This window comes from Camelus bactrianus, chromosome 1 (genome assembly GCF_048773025.1).
Source record: "Camelus bactrianus isolate YW-2024 breed Bactrian camel chromosome 1, ASM4877302v1, whole genome shotgun sequence".
Taxonomy (NCBI): domain Eukaryota; kingdom Metazoa; phylum Chordata; class Mammalia; order Artiodactyla; family Camelidae; genus Camelus; species Camelus bactrianus.
In genome coordinates, this window is record NC_133539.1 from 29,465,765 (window position 1) to 29,487,134 (window position 21,370).

The following is a 21,370-nucleotide window of genomic DNA, read 5'->3' on the forward strand; positions in this document are numbered from 1 at the left end:
ATGAGGCACTGGGAATAAAGAGCTGTATCTTGAACTCAAGTCTTCTAACCATTATACCATCACACCACCCTTTTAAATCACAGTGCAGGTTTCTAGGTGAAACAGTCTACACAGCAATCGATGAGGGCCATTACTATATGTAAAACAAGCAAGGACCAAACAAGGACCTACTGTACAGCATGGGGAACTATATTCCATTTCTTGTAATAACATATAATGAAAAGTATCTTAAAAGAAAACATATTTGAGTATGTATATGTATAATAGAATCACTTTGCTGTACACCTGAAGCTAACATTGTAAATCAACTACACTTCGATTAAAAAAATTTTTTTTTAAATGAGGGCCAAATACCTCTCTCTGGTCCAGCAGAAATGACAAGAATAACTGTAAGTCATAAGTAAACTTCTGAATGACATGTCCTTTAGTCTATCTATCACTGAGTCCCTTTTATTCACGTAAATAAACATCCTATTTTCTGTACAGTTTTTGCCAAGAGTTAAAATCCAGATGTAATGTTTTAAATCATGGAGACAAAAACACTTATAACTACTGTATCTTAATTTCTCACACTACCGATTAAGAAATTCTCCCCTAAAGTAAGAATGTTTCTCTGCAATTCTCTACAAATCACCATTAATGAGATAATAGAGCAGAAAGATTAGTAGGGAGTTCATTTGATTTTTTCCCCCCTGCAGGCTGGCTTTAGCGGGAAAATTTATCTACATTTCAATTCTCACGCATCGTGAATGATAAATGAACTCCACTGCATAAAGGACATGACATTGCTGCGCCTTGGATTTCTATTTTCTCTCGTCAGAATATTCTACCTAGTGAAATCCATAGCTCAGCGCCTGTCTCCCTAGAAGGAATGTGTAGATTAATGAAATCCCACCATTCTAAAGAACTGGTTCGGGACATGATTCAAAACATGCAAAAAGCAATAGTCTGAGAGATGTAAGACCAACCAGAAAGCGGCTTCGCCGTTTTGGTTTCTATCAGGTATGTCTGCTCTGGTTCATCCGAGGCAGGAAGAGCAATAGGAGACCTATTTGATGATGCTTTCATCACCAGATTCCAGATGCAGGACCAGAGAGAGTGAAGAGATATTTGCCCTGAAGCTGCAAGCAGAACACTAGAGGAAAACACATGACCCTTCATCACTTCCCCCAGATCTGTCTGCACTCTGTTCTGTTTTATTTGAAGAATAGGCTCCTTATCCAGACAACCTCCTGTATGATCCCGCATAGCAATGGCTATAACCCTGATGGGTGACAAATGTTGAATTGATATTGCTAAGGGGAGCCTGGAGTCAGAGGAAAAAATGCGTGCATTCTTCTACAGCTGCCACAAGAAAAGTCAATTTATTGTCACTGGTTATTTTTTGATCTTGAGGAACATGGTGGCTAAGTCCTTCATTTTATGTTAGAGATGAATACATTAGCTAAAGACAGGGCAAAGTGAAAAACATCAAAGGTACAGAAAAAAAAAAAATGAAATGAATTGACCCTTAAAGTTCAAGTGGTATGAAGCGGGAAACATTCCAGGAAAAATGTTTACAGTTCAAGTTTTGACTATTAAAAACTATGGTATTCTCAGAGTGAACTAATGTTAATTGAAACATCAAGCCTCATTAGCGTGAGGGGTAAATTCTATGTTGGATAATAGGGCAATGGCTAATGTTCACTTGCTAATATTGAAAAATGATGGAAAGAAATCTGTAATCACCTATGTTTTCTAGGACATAAATTAAAACAGTAAAAATACTTCTTCTAAAAAAGCCAAAAAGATTAATCATTCTCATTTTTGATGTTAGTAATAAACACATCAGAGAAAAAACATTATAAGGCACACAGTGTAAAATTTTGCATCTCTCTGTTGTGATTATTGAAAATGTTTAACCAATAAAAAAAAAACAAAACTTCTCACTAAACTACATAATGATGAGAATGTTACTGATACAAAAATAAAGATGTAAAGTGAAATATACTACAATATTAAAATGTTCTAGAAAGGCTGTCTGCTATGATAGGGGAAAAAAAACCAACTACATTCTATTTTGGACTCAATACTTTGTTTGCACATATTTTTATATTTCTTACCTAGGAACATCCATTTATTGTTCTTGGGCGGGGAAACACTTGACAAAGGCAATTAAGTTCCATTACATTGTTAAATTTGAATCTTACACTGTGAAATCTAAAGATCATGTTAGTAATGTCAATCAACATAATGAAAATATGTCATATGACTACTCTGCTCTTTCTGACTTTCCACAGAGGTTGAAGGGGAACAAAAAAAAGAGAGTTCTTAGGTGTGAAGTAATTTCTTGTCATTTTTAAAGAGCCATAGTAGAAAACTAGCATATCTCTTTATACATGAGAAATACGAAGCTACGAAATTATAAACCAGAACACAACACACCACGGTTGTGCATCGTTCTATTGTCAATAACAGGTACATGATGCAGACCTGGCAGGGCTAAGATATTAATAACATACCTGTAACAGGGAGAGCATCACAGAAGGCATCACACTCGGGAGTGTTTCCCAGTGTGGACCGCCATCAGCTGGCATCACTTTCAGAAAAATCAGACTCTTACTCTACTTTGAAGTTAAAGCGAATAACACATTTCAGACCCAGATTCAAAGCTTTACTCAAGTTATAAAAAAGACGGCTAATACACAGGTTTAGCTATAAAAAGAAATCTCTTTTGCTAATCTCTTTCATTACTGAACCAGTTTTTAGTAGAAAGACTTCCACGTACTCCTTGTAAGTCATGATAATCAGGCTACAAACAAAAAAAGCAGCAGTCGGTATTAATGTAAAGGAAAATCTGAGATCTTAAAAAAAAAAAAGTGCCAGATACTTTCTGTCTCATAAGTGCACCATAATTTCTCAAGTATGAACAAATTACATATCAATGGTTACAGAGCGGACTACTGTTTCCTAAAGCAAGGGGCAGTCTCATGATTGACTATCCTACTCAGGAGAGATAGTTAATTTAGCTTCTAAAGGTGCCCAGGTTTAGAGCTGGAGAGCAGTTTAGACAACTGAGTTGGTTCGTATAATTTCAAGTCACAAGATAGTACCTCAAGGAAAAAAAAATAGTATTACATCTAGTCCATCGTGCATTGGTGCATATATGTGGGGAAGGTGTCAGGGCTGAGATAGGCTTTTTAATATTCACTCAAAATCAGTCTCCATAACATCACAGCAAAATAAACATTAGCAAAGGCAATTTTGAATTTTTTTTAATTGACTGAAAGTAAAAGACATTTTCTGAAACGTTGCAATTACCAAGTCAGGCTTTCAGAAACAGAGATATTAGCATCTACCAAGATACTAAGTGACCAAGGCATCACAGGATAAAACTTACTGCGAAATAAGGCATGGATGAGTTCAGAGGCCATGACTTTTATGTTCTCTTTGATACAGTTCTTAATTTTATATTCCTACTATATACTTATTACAGTATTTCTAAACACAATTTGAAAAAAGGAGAGTAACAGTCTCGGTAGTTTGTAATTTAGACCAAGAGATATCAGAACAAATAAAGTTACCAAATATCCACCTCTGCCTTACACAAATACTGTATACAGTCAACAGAAACAGTCAGACATGACACATGACTCGAATGTGAACTTAAAAGGATCAAATAATTGGCAAGTAAGGCTAAACTGTTTACAGACAAGATATATATGATATGTAACACTTCATCTGAGAATCCTAACTATTCAGATGGCTGGAAAATACAGTTCAGGATTCCTAAAATTTCAAAAAACACTCCCCCCTCTCTACTCCTTAAAGAAAAGCTTGACATTCATTTTCATAAACCAATATTGAATTTCAGACATCTGACATTTCAGCTAGACAAATATATTTTGAAAAGCATATTACACATTATAAGCGCTGTGACAGCAAGCGTGGGAAAACAAAGCACACATCTTCCTCTGGCGGGGCTGAAACCATCGGATCTCTTCAGTTGGGCAGGTCCACATTCTGAAGGATGAGGGCCACTCGGTTTGGAATGTACACCTAAGTCAACACAATCGTGTCAGTGCGATTGAAGGAAACACTGGGCGCGATGTCATCATGTCAGAGGCACCGAAGCCTGATGCAGTCTCACATTTGCCTAGATTACAGTTACCTTTACGATCCTACTGGCTCTGAGGAGGCTCAACTCCACAGCTCCGACAGCTCTGGCATCCTTTAAAGCGACTACCACTAGAGGGCGTCATACACTTTACAAAAACCTACGTTCCTGAGACACTAGGGACATAAATGGCACTCGCCGCTGTTTAGGCACTACCAGCGCATGACGGCAGGCTGCCCTGAGGTTCAGGGTGTCGCTCTATTCTGGCGAATACAAGTCACATGCAAAAGATTGCTCACATCAAGGCACTTTTAGTATCGTTCTGGTTTCTGTTTTCCCTTGTCAGGTTAAGAAGAAAAAAATCTTAAATGTGATAGTATACGGTATCCTAAGTGTATTTTAGGCCCCTGCCCAACTTAAACCTATCAGGAAGCCTGCAGCTGCACTGAAAGTACAATCCACATTCTGTCCACACCGGTCAGAGTCCTGACTCCGCTCCTTCTTGAATCGTGTGTCTCCCATCTCAGACCCACTCTACACACTGCTCTCTTCCGGCCTCGCTCACCAGGCTCCCGCCACAGGGCCCTCCCCTTCCTGGAACACACCGCATCCTTCCCGGCTCTGTCCAGAGTACTCTTTACCTGACTAGTTCTCTATCTCTTAGGCCTAGAGGATCCCAGCTCCACGGAGAGGTGTTCCTTGACAACTCTAGACGTGCTGCATTTCATTCTCTATCGCAACACCATTTTTGTTTCTTTCTGAAAACTTAACACAATTTGTAATTTTTTTTTCAGGTTTATGATCAACCTTCTCACTAGACTATGAGGTTTACCAGGGCGGAGGCCACGTATCTTCATATTTCTAATTTTTAGTAGGTGCCAATGGACAAAGTACGTGCCGATGATGACTGAATACAAGAATGAATAATGAATAGAGAAATAAGAAATAGTGGGGTCAATATATGTATATTTCACAAGATATTCTTTAACACACTTTCATCTAAAATAATTTTTATAAAATTGAGAAGCGATTTGAACTGCTTGATGCTTATCTATATGCTATTTTGCACATATTTAATGACTATTAACCAAGTAAATAATAAAAATACTACAGATTACTGCCATCATTGCAACAGTATTTCTTCATTTCTGACTGAAAATATTTGACTACGTTCAGTCACTTTAACTGAAAACTTGATGGTTAAAAAAAAGAAAAGGGCTTTTTATAGTTTAGAACTGAAATGAAAGATGCAAAGCAAACAGGGCTTTAGGGAAAAAAAGTTAAAGAATAGAACAGCTGATTTTCATTGAATGAGACCACTGTATGTCCAATGCATCTCAATTCTGCAAATGAACACAATGTTTTCCCTTAAGGTTTCTGTGATAAAGAACTCTTACATCTCTTTAAAAAAAATCAGACATATCAACACAGTTGGTTAGTTTTGGACATTAAAGATTAAAGCAGGTTTTAAATGGTGGCATTCTGAGAAATTTGTATTACAACTGTAATAACTAGAGAACAGCTTTTCTAATCTTGAACTAAAAGTAACAGCGATTTAGGAAAAAAATCATCATCTGAGAAAAATTTCACAAATGCTAATAGTCACTGGGTGGCTTAGCTCCATGTCTCACAGTCTGAGTTGCAATCCAGTACTTCCAGAGGCTAAATATTACCTCCTTGCTAAGTCATTAAGTGTGGGGAAACCATGTATTTCAATGCAATATTCAGTTTCCCTATAATTCACACATTGTTTTTAATATCATATAGCTTTGAAAACACATCAGGATTTAATGGCTAATGTAATCTCTTTCATTCAATATCTTCTCTTTGTGATAGGTAAGATGTTATAAGATTAGATCAAAGAGGAAGCTGGAGGGTCCCATGAACAAAGCAGGACTGTTACCAATGATACAGACAGATCCAGTTCAAAGGATGGCATATTTCCACAGTGAAGCTACAGACTAAAGCAACACAAACCAAGAACAATAGAGGAGAAATAAAAGAAGCCAACAGTCAGACTCAGTCAATTCCCTTTCTAAGTCTTCTCAAAAAAGGCATGAATCAAGAGACGGTTACCCTGCCCTTCCCAAGGAATTTGCTATGTCCTTACTCTGTTCTACGTGTTTAGTTTGGAGAATCATAGTAAGTAGGTGTAACTAATCAGTGGGACAGCAGGTTATAATCAGAATGGTTCTGAACTGCTCTGTGATGACCATTCTAAAACTGAAGACCCATCTAAATTTCTCAGTAAAACTGGACAAAAGAACTTCAGTTCCCTTTACCTTAAAGACATTTCTCTGATATTATTTGGTCCCATATGCAGATAAAAGGACTCAAATAAGCCCAAGTCTCCTGAGGAAGGTGCAGTGAAACCTGTAAGTCAGATCTGGGTCCCTGCCCAGTGTGTGGCACAGTGATACATCAGGACAAGTCACTTCAGTCTCATACTGCATCTCATGGAGTTCTGGTATCTACTGTTTGATTCATAACCGCATACTGATTTCATCAGTGAAATCTTACTCTCCGTAAGAATGTTTTGGTACTTTAGCTAGCCCAAACTTAAGAGTAAAACCAACAGGATGACATAAGAACGTCAAGGTTTGCAACATATGCACTGAGTTTCCTAGGTTGGCATTTACTGGTTAAAAAATGCTTCAAGAACTCTCTCTAAACGATGCTGGCCATTTTATGTAGGGAGCTTTATGATGCCAATTCCAGCTACACTTAGAGACCTCTTAATACTATCTGCTCAAAACCTATCAGTTGATAATTGTATAATATCATTAACAGGAATATTGTGTAAGTATTATTTTTTTTTTCACTGCAATGTTAATTACCAGAATGTACTTATGTTGCTCCAGAGCCCTTGCAATGCAGGCAGCATGAAAGAATTTCCCAAGCAACGGATTTTTCTTAACTGTGGCTATTTCTGGAATTTGGAGTTTTCTTCTTTATTAGGGTTCTGAGTATATAAATCATTTTCTTAGTAATTAGGAAATAACTACCAATTATACTAAAGGACTTAAGATGATCAGAGCTAATGCTTATGGTGACACAATTACAAACAGGGACAATTTGGGGTCTCTGTAATTTAGTGCTAAGTATTGGCTCTGTAAATCTTAATTTATAAATTTAGGTTTATAAACAGTTTTGATTCATACAGCAAAGGAAATATGAACATAATTGAAGTAGATTTAAACATACATCCTCATATTTAAACAACTCATATTTAAAGATATGTATATAGAAACCACTCAGTACACATATCACAAATAATATATGGTGATAAACATATCTACTCTGCACAGTTATTAGCCATTAAGCCCTAAACATTTGTAGGCAGGATCACATTAAGAACATATGAGACAGTGTAATATTGGGCCATACATTTCATTTTTTTCTAGCTATTTTTATCGTCAGTTCTTGACAGGGAATCAGAATGCCACAGTATACTCCAGTTCATGTATTAAGAGAGTCAAAATGCATGCTAATCAACCCAGTTATTTTTACTTCCTTAATGGCTTAATCACTATGCCAGCCATCAGCATGGCTAAAAACATAACTGATCACACAATAGTCAACTATGTCATCCAGGGAAAGCACTATGTTCTTCTAAGGTCATAATAATTGTCAAACATTTGAAAATAGAAATTTAAAAATAATTTTAAATGAAAAATACCTAAAAAACAAATTTTAAAATTTTCTTAGAAATTGTTGGATTTAGCAATAGTTCATGGTCAGAGTGACAACATTATCTGCTGAGAAGGACATTAGACTTTTAACAGTCTACATATACACATTTGTCATTAAAAAAAATCCCAAATTATTTTGAAAAATAAGGGTGACATATGAAATAATTTTAATTTTCATCTACATGCTTTAGTTCACAAAATATTTTCTAAGAAACAAAGAAATATTCTAATTCATTTTTTTGCATTAGAGTTAAGAGAAAAGTGATGCTAGTAAGTATTTCTATGTAGAAATATATATTATCTCATCTAATTTGGAAATACGAGAAGGAGTAAGCTTTAAGAATCAAGACTGATTTGTCTGGAAAAAAAAAAAAACCTAAACATTTTTCATAATTCTGGATAGACCAGAAAACATTGCCCAATTTAATTTGCACTTTCAATTTAATTTGCACTTTCACTTACAACTGAGGGATACTAAAAAAGATACCTGTACGCCAAATGCCCTATTTCAACTAAAAGTTTACCTTTGAATCACCAAATTTAGAATGGAATAAACAGACCTACTTCTTAATGACAAGGAGACTAACTGGCAAAGTAATAGATGCTAAAACTATTGTTTTATTCACATTTCACCATTAAGACTGCTTAAGTTGCCCTAAAGGAAACTCATTCATTTCGAGTTCAACCATCTTCTTCCATTTGTGCCATCGAATTTTAATTTACGAATCAGAAAAGAGAAAGAAAGCACCCACCCCGACCTGACTTGTGCATGGTAACAGACAAGGTCACACTTAGGCTCCTATATCAGGAACCAAAACATTGAAGAAATCATTAAGCTATAAAGGCATTTCCAGTAACTGCCAGTAAAGCATAACGGAAAAGTTCTGCCCTATTGTTTCCTGGCATTTGTGAGATACTCTGAACTTAGCATACGCGTTTCAACAGTAGTGCACGTGCGGTTTTCCTCTGGCTTCCCAGTTTCACCTGACGGAGCACGCACAGATGACGCTGGGGCGGTAGCTGCTGATGCTGCAGCATGCATGGCTATTTTAAGATTCCTTCGAGCTCTGTTTGTTGCTATCTTTGAAAACAGATTTGACACTTATTCAGCAGATCCTTTGGATTATTGAGCTTGCAAATTAAGCTTTAGCAAATACTCTGGACTAGTTATGATGGACGGAAATTTCACAGAAAAGGAAAAAGGTCATATTTTTGTCTCCCTTCCCTCTTAATTCGAGGCATGTGGGAGGCAGAAGGTGGTAGAGGAGACCTGGAGCACTCAGGGTCATGTTCAAGAAACCTGACTGGATCCCAGCACATACTCATCAGTTTAATAAAGAGTTCCATTATAATGAGGCATTCTTACAATGGATGTATTTTTTAAGGTATTTTCTCCCCACCCCCCGGCTCTTTGAAGGATAACTCCGGCAAGAAAGAATCTGTTTTATTGGATTTTCTGGTCTATTTGGGCTCCCTTATTCTTAAATTAAAACCAGAGATCACTTAGTCTGGAGCCTAAAGACTTATTTAAAATGAGTCATTCCTAAAGCACCCATAGTCATCGGAAACAAGATGCTTCTGCTGGGAAGACAGAGCTAACCCCTTCCTTCTGACCGCGCTGGATCAGCATTCCACTGCAGGCAGTGGTTAAGCTCTATTTTATTTCTCACGTGCTTGTGGCACTGTATTTGCTACCTGTTATGGAGACTTATGTGACAGTCTCCATTCCAGCTGCTAATTTAGAACCGCACAGTCTATGTCTGCAAGATCAATTAGTGCCTGAAAAGTAATCTCCTGGCTGTTGCTGCCACTGGTTAGTCAGTTTGTTTTAATTATGACAGAATATCTTTGCTCTTAAAAAAATCGAAAGGATGTCAGCCTATTTTCTGCCCACCCCCGAAGACTGTGAGCCCTCGCCTAATATGGTAATTTCTCCAAAGCTGGGAGTATGTCTTCAGGGCACCTAGTGGCTTGACATGCTTAAAACGCCAAAATAATTATTGAATAGCCACAACAATAATAACTTTAAAATACATGCGCAGTAGCATTTTGCAGGTTCTGAAAAGCTTGGCTGTGTTCATGAATTTTTGTCTCCTAAGAATCCTGTGCTGTAGGAAGGAGACTGTTACTAATTCTTCTATACAGACAGGGAAACTGAGGCACAAAAAGGTTAAATTTCTCAAGTGCTCATAGCTAGTAAATGGCAGGTGGGGGGCTTGATCCCCAATTCTCTGCCACCACATTCTGTGGTCTTTTCACTATATCACCATGCTTCCCTCCCCAGCAGAAGCCTCTCTGCACACACGAACCTTCAGGAAGGCTGGCTGTGGAGCGCCTTTGCTGTCTGAAACTTTCAAACTCCTTTCAGTCTAGGTCAACTGGTTCAAGTTCAGCTCTACTGCAACTGGTTGCTGCTTCTCCATGGCTCCACTTTATGTGCTGGCTCATTTCACTAAGCATAAGACCTTCCTCCAGTTTCATCAAATGGTAAAATTTTATTCTACATCTTTAAAAGAATGTAAATTTAGTAGTTTAAAGCCATGTTCTTTCACTGCATCAACAAAGTTAAAATTAGTTACATAACTAATAAAATACAACTCTCCTCAATAAAATGAGAAAACCAGAATTTTATAACTAGAATGAATTCAGTCTTCAATTGACTATGTGAAAGAAAAAAATATATTATTGATCCTTTTAAAGTATTTTAAACTCCATTAGCTAGCCAATAATGTAGAAATCTGCTTAACATAAATTACAGAGAAAGCAAGAACAGAAGGGAATTGTATAAAAAATAGAAATGATTATAGTAGAAAGAAAAATGAAAACTGCCTTCCTCTTATTTTTTCAGAAATAATTTTTAATCCTATTAATGTTCAAATTTCCCCAACTGTCAGCCAAACATCCTTTATTATTAGTTTTTCCAAAATTCAGTTTAGTCCAGCACCCACAGTGCATCTGGTTTTTTTCAGTGCACTCCTCTTTCCCTACTCCCCGCTTTGTTTCCATGTTGTTTATTTGTTAGAGTTGTTTCCTTGGACAGAGACATCATCTTAAAAATAGAGAATTAAATTTAAGTGAAAGAAAAATACCTTAAAAATCTTACTTACCAAAAGAGAATAGGGACGCTCATTATGTTCAAAAGGTTCAGAAAAGAAATCGGTGTTGTGGTCCAGTCTCTGGTGGCCTCCATACTCCGCTGCATCTGAATCGAGCACAATTTTGAACGTGCAGCTCTTAAGGAATCACAACGGTTCACGAGTGGAATGAGCCGTGATAAAGTATGTCTGAGCCAGGATGGAAAGGTGAGTATTCTGAATACGATTCAATGATGATTTGGGCTATGTAGTCCCTCCCTCTCTAACATTTCAGTTTCTCATGTTTGAGAGAGGCTTCAGAGGCCTCCTAGTGCACACACCCACGGAAACCTCTCCAGCTCTCTGTCACAGCCCCTCACACGATCGTCCACGCCTATTGATGAAGAATCGACTTTTCTCTTAAGCCAACTGATTCCATTTGTTAGACATTCTTCTCCATATTGAATACAGTCTTGATTTCTTGGGACTATTTCTACTCAGAAAAGCCATAAAGAATAAGTTTGAAATACAGTAACTTTAAAATATTTAATACTAGCTATGCTATCTCCATGTGTCCTCTGCATACCTTACTAAATACTTACAAAATAAATTCCCAGAACCTTTAATGATTCCTCATTGGATATGGCTTTTTACTCTTCCCCCATCTTTGAATTCATGCTGGTTTGCTAGATTTTGGTTGACTAAGAAAGGAACACAGAAGTGAACCAAGGGTCCGAGTGTGGTCTGAAGAGTACAGAACCAAGCAGGCCGAATCCTTCCCCTTGGTTACAGGCAGCGTGCTGCTATGAATGCACATGATGACGAACATATTATCTATCATGACACAGGTAGATTCCTGTTGCAATCGTGTGATCTGCTACAATTTAAGACCAGAGTTTTCACAATGAGCTATTACACATGTTAGTATTATTGCAGTTATGACAAAATAACAGCTATGGTTACTATGTTCAAATTTATGCTCAAATGCCTAGAAATGGTACTTAATACAAAAATCCACAAGTAAATATACATGGATACTTGGAAATTTAAGTTTCTTCCAGCCTAAGGAGGGAGACAGGCGTCTAAGTGCTTTGTGTTTTCTCTTCCTGGTAATATAAATATTAAATCTCAGAAATGTTAGTATATTTTTCATTACAGTAAAAATGATCACATTAAAAGTGCATGTAAATAACAAACTATGACCATCATTTTAATGCCTAGAGAACCTATATTTGGGTAAAAGATGCAGATAAACTCGCCACGGAACTCTTGCTGGGATTGGTGGCTCCGTTTCCCTCCATCCAGGTCAGCCTGCTCTACTACTGCCAGTAAGCTGCGGATGATGTGAGCATACAGATTTTATTTAATGGGGAAATACGATAGTGAAAATAAATAGAGACATGGTAAATAAATGAAGCATGGGGGAATGAAAGGAGCTACTAAAATATAAGTTTACATTTTTGTTCTTCATCCTAGCTCATTAAATACTTGCACAAGTCTTCAAAAAGCATTACACAAAAACAAGAGTACAGTACAGTTTAGAAAATAATGCCCTAGAATCCTTTTTAAAACATTTGAAATACAGTATCAATTATTCAATTATTGGTAAACAACACAGATTACTGGCAGTAGTGACTGAAGAAAGCAAATATATCATGAAAAGCAGTGATTCCCAACCTGTGGGTTGACAATCACTGGTTGTTGTGTCATTATGAGGGTCTCACAGAATGAGTAATTATGTTATTATAAGGGACTGGGAATCTATATATGTATTGTTTGAAGACTAAATTATGTTATTATACCCATTTGGTACTATATTTCAAAGAAAGTGCATTTTTTTGGATTAACAAGATATAGGTTCATTTAAAAAGCTGCAGAATTTGAGTTTTTCGCCTATGTATTTTCTCAATCAAGGATACTGAAAGAACAATTGTTATTATCAGGACCAATTTCTTTTTGACATTGAAAGGGATCATCACACTGAAAATGGTTATAATCTACTCAATGTATATAATTTCTAGCTATGAAGAAAAAGCTTACAAAAGCCATAAAGTTTCAAAACATCAGTTTAGACCTTTATCTCTGATCTATAATTTAATGAACAAATACTGCTGTGGTCACTTTTGGAATTACCTAGCCCTGTGTCTATATTGCCAGGGAACACAACTTCCTTTAGAAAAGGCAAAACTTAAACTCCAGAAATTTCAACAATTTAAAATACTAGATTAAAAGTAATGATTGTGAAAGAGCTTTATCATTGTAAATTACTACCACATATTACTCAAGAATCAGGAAAACCCACCTTTTAAGAACACTGCTTAGAACAAACATTTGTAAAGAGGTTATCTGGGCAATTGGATTTTTGTTTTTCTGTTCTCTCAGCATTCCCTCACTCCCCATTTCTAATGCACGTGGGGAGACATACACACACACACACACATACACACGACTTGGGACCCACACAGCACCAACACCCCTACAAAGCTCTGTCTTCCACCAAAGAACATCTCCCTGAAAATATAACTCAGAGCCTATATATACTTGAACTATCTTCTTCATGTGGTTTCCAATTCTGCAGTAGATAAAACAAATGTAGCAGGACATCGCAACATCTAAACAACACATCTTTTGTTCACAGTTACCTCCCTACACCTAGCAGAGTGCCTTCTCATAAGAGGGTCTCAATATATCTTTGAAAATGGTATTTAGGATGACAATCCTGATTCACCAAGAACAGCTAAATTACATATCTTATTTTTTATACTAGAGGCAAGTAGAAAAATTATCTTATTTTCCCATTCACTTATTAAACCCACACAATGTACAAGGCACTGTGCAAGATTAAAAAAAAATGACTATGGTGTGATTTTAGTTTACATGAAACTCATAGTCTGTAACGGAAGATAAGAAATGCACATGAATGTCTATAAACAAAGCAGAAAGCAATATGCATTGAAATATAGAGCCAAGAAGGGAAGGTAGGATTGACAGCCTGTATAGAAAAAGTTTTGAAGGCTGGGCTAGACTGTTAAGAATTATTTTGTAATTAGGTATAAGAAAGTTGAAGATTTTTAAGAAAGGTTGTGACAATCAAGAAAATTAACCTGAAGGTCAAGGGTGGAACAGAATGGACAAAGGAAAGACTGGATCAGAGAAACCAGCCAGGAATCTAGCAATGGTCCAAGGATAGTGCAAATGGAGATACAAACATAAACCTATGAGATTTTGGATGTGCAACTGACAATACTCAAATGTAAGGAAACTGATACTCAATTTGGGGAAATAGATGGAAAGGGAGAATAGTTGTGCCCAAAGACACGCAGTAGGCTTAGTGGCAGAGATGCACATCAAATGTAGATCTAATTACCCTAGTCTCCACAGGTGGGTGCCTGTTTCATGCCAAGAATCATGCACAGTATTTTCATATGCAGTTTCTTGTTTAATTCTAAATTTCAGATTATAAGCATAAAGAGGCCAGAATGAATATGACATGAAGAATAAAAATAAGAAAAGCAGATAAAGTGATATCCATCTAAACATTTAATCTAATTAAATCTAAAAGATTGGCATTAAAGGACTGTGATCTTAACATTTCTTATGGAGTCATATCTGAGGTTTACTGCATTTGTTCTAGATCATTTTCTTGTTTAACTGGTTCATTTGCTTATTTGATTGGAGAATACAAAATACTGAAATAAAAAATTTACTTTGCTCAATTTGGAAAAATACAATAGGGAAGGAATGACAGAATGACAGACTTTTGTAGGGTTTTTTTTTATAGAGTTTTTTTTTTTTAAAGGAGATCAAATCGATCCCTATCCATTTGGATGTCATTAAGATATTATGATTTCTTCTTATTCTAAATTCAAGAGCTTCCTAAGTATTTGATATGTCTATCAACAGGTTGAAGTAGATAAGTTTTAAGCATTATTTTATAATCTATGTCCTTAAGTTTGAACCAAGGAAGAGCCATGTTCTGAAGACCTGTACTAATAAGATTAAAGAAGAGTGAAGGCATGAAGATGCTTAAATTCAATGACTCTTCAAATACTTCAAAAGCTGCTGTGTTTGCTCAGACACTTGATAAAGTGTCTGTTCGAAGTATAAGGATTTTGATGTAAGAAGTACTGTCATTTAGATCATTCTGCACTAAACTCACTTCACTCCTGCTGATGAAACTGAGGAAATTTATTGTAAGGTACAAACCCTGAGGCTTCGGGTTGAGTGACAATAAAAGGGGTTCTCTAGTGACTAGAAGACCATAAAGATGGCAAAGCTGGTAAGTTGCCATACATCTTTAAATCTAAGACACCACCAATTTTAAGATGAATTATTTTATACACCTCCAAAAAAGAGAAAAAATATCACTACCATGCCAGTCATTGTAAGATGTATCCCAGTTGAAGACATGTTAAAACGTGAAAAGAAATGTACCCTTAGAATACATGAATTTGGTATGTTATTTTCAGATACGATTCTTCAGTCAACCCACCCATAGTATTATGATTGTAACAACGTTTGAGAGCTAAGTGACCCCAGGAGAGAATCTGTATCGAAGGTAGAAAACATTAGATAGGAAATTCTAAAGAACTGTGAACAAACACCTGGTAGAGTAAGAACAGGTGCTGGAAAGCAGGAAGAATTTTATGTTTTTAACAGTCTGAAGATAACTACTCAGCACAGGACTTGTGACAATGTTCTAACTTAATCTTCCCTCTTTATGTTTCATGAATTGAACTTTATTTATTGTCAGCCACAGTTCACAAAATCTTAGGTTATGGCTGTACAGCAAATCAAATAGATCTGTCCCTTTATTTTATAAATATAATTAAATTATACTTCATGTATTGTCCTGAGAGCCAAAGAAATGGCCATAAATGATAACTTTTAGTTGCTCTCTCTGGTCTCTTTCCAAGTGCAGAAGTAGCGAAGACTTGTGATGTGTTGCTGTATATTTTATGAATGTGTATGTGTGTTAGAGTGAGGTAGATACGTGCATGTGTGGGTGTGTGCATCTGATTTAGGCATTTCTATCTTTAGCTCTGTCGTCTAGAGTATACAATAACTTAAAAATTCAACACTAGAAATGAGTTCTGATATTTTCATTATTTGTTCAAAACTATTTCATGGCAATGTGACATTTATAAGAATATTGCTTTCAATACACAGTATCTATTTAGCTTTTTCTCCTCCCTGACTTTAATTTTTTAAAAATCTCCCAATATTATATTTCTAAAATAAAATTAAAACAGAGAATAATGCAAAAATAAATAGGAAATTTACTATTGAATGTAGTAAAAGTATAAATGGCAAGTGGAACTTCTCTCTAAGGGGACTATATAAATATATTTATACATATACATATTTATACAAATATATATATATATTTAACTTTTATTAGTTCACATTAAAATTTTTTTGTCCTTGAAAAACAGCAACAACTTCAATACATGAGCTACATATGCATTCAAGTTTGCGAACACTGTCTTCATTAAAAGTTTAAATGACAACCACATGCCTTAATTAAATGCAAAACAGAAGTGTATTTCCAGTATAGCCTAGGATGCACTTGTTACATCAGTAGGTTTCTGATTTTAGACTAAAAATTAAACTCCAATTCCTGCAAGTTTACTTCCTTAACTGTACATTCTTAGGAACTGAATAATGCAGAATAGCAATAAAGCAAACTCAAAGGATGAGGGGCTCAAAGACAATCTACCACGTTAATTAATGGATTGCTATGCTTTTTGAAATGCATTTTCATGCAAATTATTAGTTTATTTTTAGGCATGGTTAATGATACACACCAGTAAATAACAAATCGAATGATAATATAAAATATCAAGTACTGCATATTTTCTCTAGAATAATTATCCTATTTGCATAAACACTTTATAGAATACTTTGACTAACCTAATTAGGAACTTTTCTTTGTCCTAGAAGATTATATAACTTGAACTAAAAAATGTCACTGTTTCTTAGTAACTCAAGAAAGAAAAACAATGAAAAAATATGCCTACACTTCTAGCCTAATCTCCCTCTAAAATTGTTGCTTTTTGTCTCTGCCATTAAGGATTACCCAAAGAAATTATAAATTCAATAATTCGATGAAGCAATAGCAATTATTTAGAACTGCAAAAGAAAAAACAAACAAGCGTTTTATTTATCTTTTAACTACATACTTTGTCATTACAATGAGTTTCAACCATGCAGATGCAACATTTCTTACAAACATATTGTGCTTTTGAACTCAAAATAATTTTGACATAGACTATAAAGAAACACCTTCACCCAAATTTACTCTAATACATCCTGCAGTGGAGTCCAACACAATCTATATAAATGGAAAAGATAACTGGAAACTTCAAAGTTCCTGAAAAATAATGACAATTGCAAGCGGCAAGCATCCTCTAAGCCATTTTTATGCAGACAGAAAAGAACAGGAGGACGCATCCTAGAGGAGTAAATAAAAGGCAGTGGGTGTGTCCACAGGCTTTGGGGTCCAACAATTACATCCTAACCCAGTTCTGCCAATTACCAACTGTGTGTCTTCCAGCAAGTTACTGAGTTTCCTTGAGGCTCAGTTTCTCACTGGTAAAATGAAGGTAAGACATCAGAGGTTGCTGTGAGGATTCACCAGAGCAATGTACAACAAGTGCTTAACCCAGTGCCCAGCACCGGGGACAGTGCTCAAGTTATTAGTTGCTGTTTATAAAGTTATTAGTTGCTGTTTATATTATTATTATAGACGCTAACCATTTAAACTGCTGTCTCAAGTGATTAAAAATACAAAAGTAGATCAACTTATTCTCTTACTTTTTAATACCCAAGTTGGCCTTTTTGTCCTTTCTGCCCTTTATATCCATCCCCTTTTCCCATGTCTTTGTTATCACTAGAATCTGAACATTTTTCATATTATTTAAAAATCTGAACATTGAAATTTAATTGAACAGTACATTGAACTCTTTGAGGACTAAATGCTTCTAAAATTTTAATTTTTTTTTTTTTAAGAAAAATGCTCCTCAGGCTTCTGAGAAAGACTGAGAAACCAACTCTGAACACTGAAACTGACAATTAAAACTTCTCCACACCCTCCTGCACTTGTCCAGATTTTTCGCCATAGCATTATCAACTTTTATCATACCACAAACTTAAGTACCTTATTTTCTTTCTTTACTAAAATACAATCTCTATAGGGGACTTCTGTCTTTCCCCATGCCCCCTCCTCCCCTCTGCCTGGGACCTAGATTAGTACCAGGCATATTTATTGAGTGGGTCTTCTTTACATCATTTTCCTCCTGCAGTTTCCTCCTTGGGTTCTGATCTATGCATGCTTCTGCTAAACTTTAAGAAATAATTTAATACTACTTTAGTCATAAAAAAATCTTTATTTTCTTCCCTTGTTTTATAGAGTTAACATTTCAGATCTCTACAGTGTAACTTCTAACACAATCCCATTTCATTATCTATAAAGTTTTACTTGGACATTTTAAAAGGTTTTTTTCCCCTTCTTTTTGGAGAAGTCAAAACAGTTAAACAAATGCATGTCAGCTTGAAGCAATTAATTCTCAAGTGAATAACTCTGATTGGTGTAAGCCCTGGAGATAGACATTTTATATAATTCTTAGTTGAAGTTGGTAAGTGATTACATGTTTACTAAAGTCGACATATACTCAAAGACTTGCATTATTAACTTGACTGCTTAACTTTCTTCATACAGATGACTGAACTTAAGCATAGAACATCAAAGTGACTTGTCAAAAATCATATATCTACATAATTTGGCGGGGCCTGGATATGTACCTAGGGAAAATATTTTCTACCACTCTACCACCAGCGGCCAGTTAAAGTTTGCAAAGCAAATGAACGTGAAAATACTTAAACATTTGAAAGTAGATTCTTTTAGTGCTGAGAGTAGAAACCACCTTTTTCTTTATCTGAAGTCAAAACTTATTAGGAGTAACATATAGTTAATATATATTCCTCTTCCTCTTTTAACTTTTAAGACCAAATAGAAAATCATAAGTTTGGGCTTACTCAGTGCTTTAGAAAGGTAAATGAGAAGGGGCTGAGCTAGCTGCCCAAGAGAAACTGTCACACAAAACTCACAGGTGTGTGTGTGTGTGCATGTGCGTGTGTGTGTGTGTGTGTGCGCCTGTGTGTGCGTGTGCATGCACTCACATATGCATCATTACCCCCAGTCATTCCTGAGGACTTGTAGACAAACAGCCCATAACTATGAAAACTTTACCTTGGTTGATGATTGTGAAGGAAAGGATTCAGTGAAAACATTTCTCTACAGGCATCAAAATCAAACAAAAGATGAATGAGAGCTTTAAACACACATACACATATGATTGCTTATATATATATATATATATATATATATATATATATATATATATATATATATATATATATAAAAAACCCAGGGGTACAATAACTCTAATATAGTAGTTCACAATCATCTTTAGAACAATCATATTGGTTTAGTATTACTAGGTAGATGTGGAGAAGAATTACACAAGGAAAGAGTAAAGCTGCTAAGTTATTTCTGCAAAACACATTTTTGTACAATTCAAAGCAAAACAACAAATGTTTTGGCCATGATAGTCAAACGTAAAGATGATTTATATAACTGAAATAAGCAAAAATCCTGGTAAGTTTTGAATCAAATTCTGTGTAGACTTATTTGTTTTCATAGTCATTTCACAAACACTAAGTTTTATTTATATACTATCCAAAAATTATTAAAATTCCAAAGTGAAGTGACCATGATGAACATAAGAGAGTTAATTTAATACAGTAGGATGATTCTATATAACCCTGAGGTTAAGTCATCTGAAGCAGACAACAAACAAAATTTCACCAGGAATAAATTTCCTACCTCCAAAATTATTAAGGCAAGAACAGGAAATATATACAATTAAATGCTTCTAATATAAACTACTGGGAAGCTCAACTCCCTAAAACTTTTCCAAGCCTGTGCCTATTGTATGTGGCTAAAACAAACTGAAACTCCCATGCTGTAAACCAGTGCTGGTAACGTGGGACTAATGTGCATATTGTATCTTCTGCTGCTCAAGGAAGAACACAAACTTATCAAGAAAACTCATGACAGCAGATCTCTTCTTTTTCACCTCTTTGTGAAGTGTCCTTTCCTCTATTCTATGGGATTTTTAGTCTCCAAATTCTTCCATCTTCTAATATCATTCAGCACCTAGCATGACACTTTCCTGAATCTGGACTTGAAGCTGAAATATACTGAGATTTATATCTGGGTTTAATAAAAAATTTGAGTAGTCATCTTTTTCCTTAAAAAATATTTTACTATTTTAAAGTGAGTATGCTTATTTTTAAAATATTCCAGTTAACCTGATCTGTGCTTGTGAGTGTCAGAAACTAGACTACTATAACAGTGCATAAAATGACATTTAGTCAGAGGCACCATTAACTTTTACAAAGAGAAGCAGAGAAAACAAATAAAATTATAAGTAATTAGTGAGACACGCTTTATCTATTTTAATGGCATTTCTACAGGGGAACAGAAAGATGAATTATCTGGTGCCAAATAAAAAACGGTGCTAAACTTACAGGAATTTAAATCACATCTATTCACTTACTAAGAATACAATCTTGTGAAAGTTAAAAATCTTTCTGATGCTTAATTTAGTCTGAGGATAAGAATACTTGTCTGACCCCATCACTAAGATTATGTGAGGATAAGAGGAGTCAATATAAATAAAAGTATTCATACACCATCCATTGTTATGCAATTTAACTTTTGGCACACATTTGGAAACCATTTCAAAATATTATCTCCTCACCCAACCAATTCTATTTAATTTGAGTGGGGTGAACCAGGTCATGCCAGAGTTCTTCTACCTCTCAAAACTCTATGATTCCATGTGGCCCTGTACTTCTAACAGTCACTGAACATCACAACATCACAACATTGCACTGGGTAAACAGGCAAGATGGGAGGGTGATTAGGGGTCATCTTGACAGAGCTGACAGTTGAAGCTATGAGCTTGTGTGAGTTCTTCAAGGGAAGAGAGCAAGTAAAAAGGACAAATGATTGGGTTTCAATGTGACAGAAACAGATAACACATGGAGTGGGTAGAGAGGAAAGGGAAATCAAGATAGTGGTGCAGCATATGGAGAGAGTGGATGTAAGGAAGAAAGGTGGGCCAGTGGTACCAGAATGAGGGAAGGATTTAGCAGCAGAAGACTTTTGATTCCAGTACTTCGGAAGGACAGAAGTCATTCTGCCATGGTGAACCAGGAAACAGGAAATGAAAAGAGAAGTAGGACAAGAGAATGGAGGCAACAGAGAGGGTTAGTATCTACTCCTCTCGTCCTTTCTTTTCCTTCCTTTTATTATCAAATTTCTAGTGCATTTTTAGAATGATGATGATGACAGTAATTATACCACAGCTGCTAACACTACCTGAGCTTATATTTGTGCAGGACACTGGTGCTAAGCCTTTCACATGCATTAACTCATT

The 21,370-nt window shown here is 35.7% G+C and overlaps 1 protein-coding gene across 2 annotated transcripts in view; it reads right to left on the minus strand.

The window, feature by feature from the left end:
• Positions 1-3,238: 3,238 nt before the first annotated feature.
• GBE1 (1,4-alpha-glucan branching enzyme 1) overlaps positions 3,239-21,370 on the minus strand; it is a 243,448-nt gene continuing 225,316 nt past the window's right edge. For both annotated transcript variants that reach the window (XM_074361438.1, XM_074361439.1), the window contains 2 exons: positions 10,896-11,013; positions 3,239-4,038 (listed from right to left, as the gene is read on the minus strand). In XM_074361438.1, coding sequence (XP_074217539.1) covers positions 3,982-4,038; positions 10,896-11,013 — 175 coding nt within the window. In that variant the 3' untranslated portion in view covers positions 3,239-3,981. The remainder of the gene's footprint in view (positions 4,039-10,895; positions 11,014-21,370) is intronic.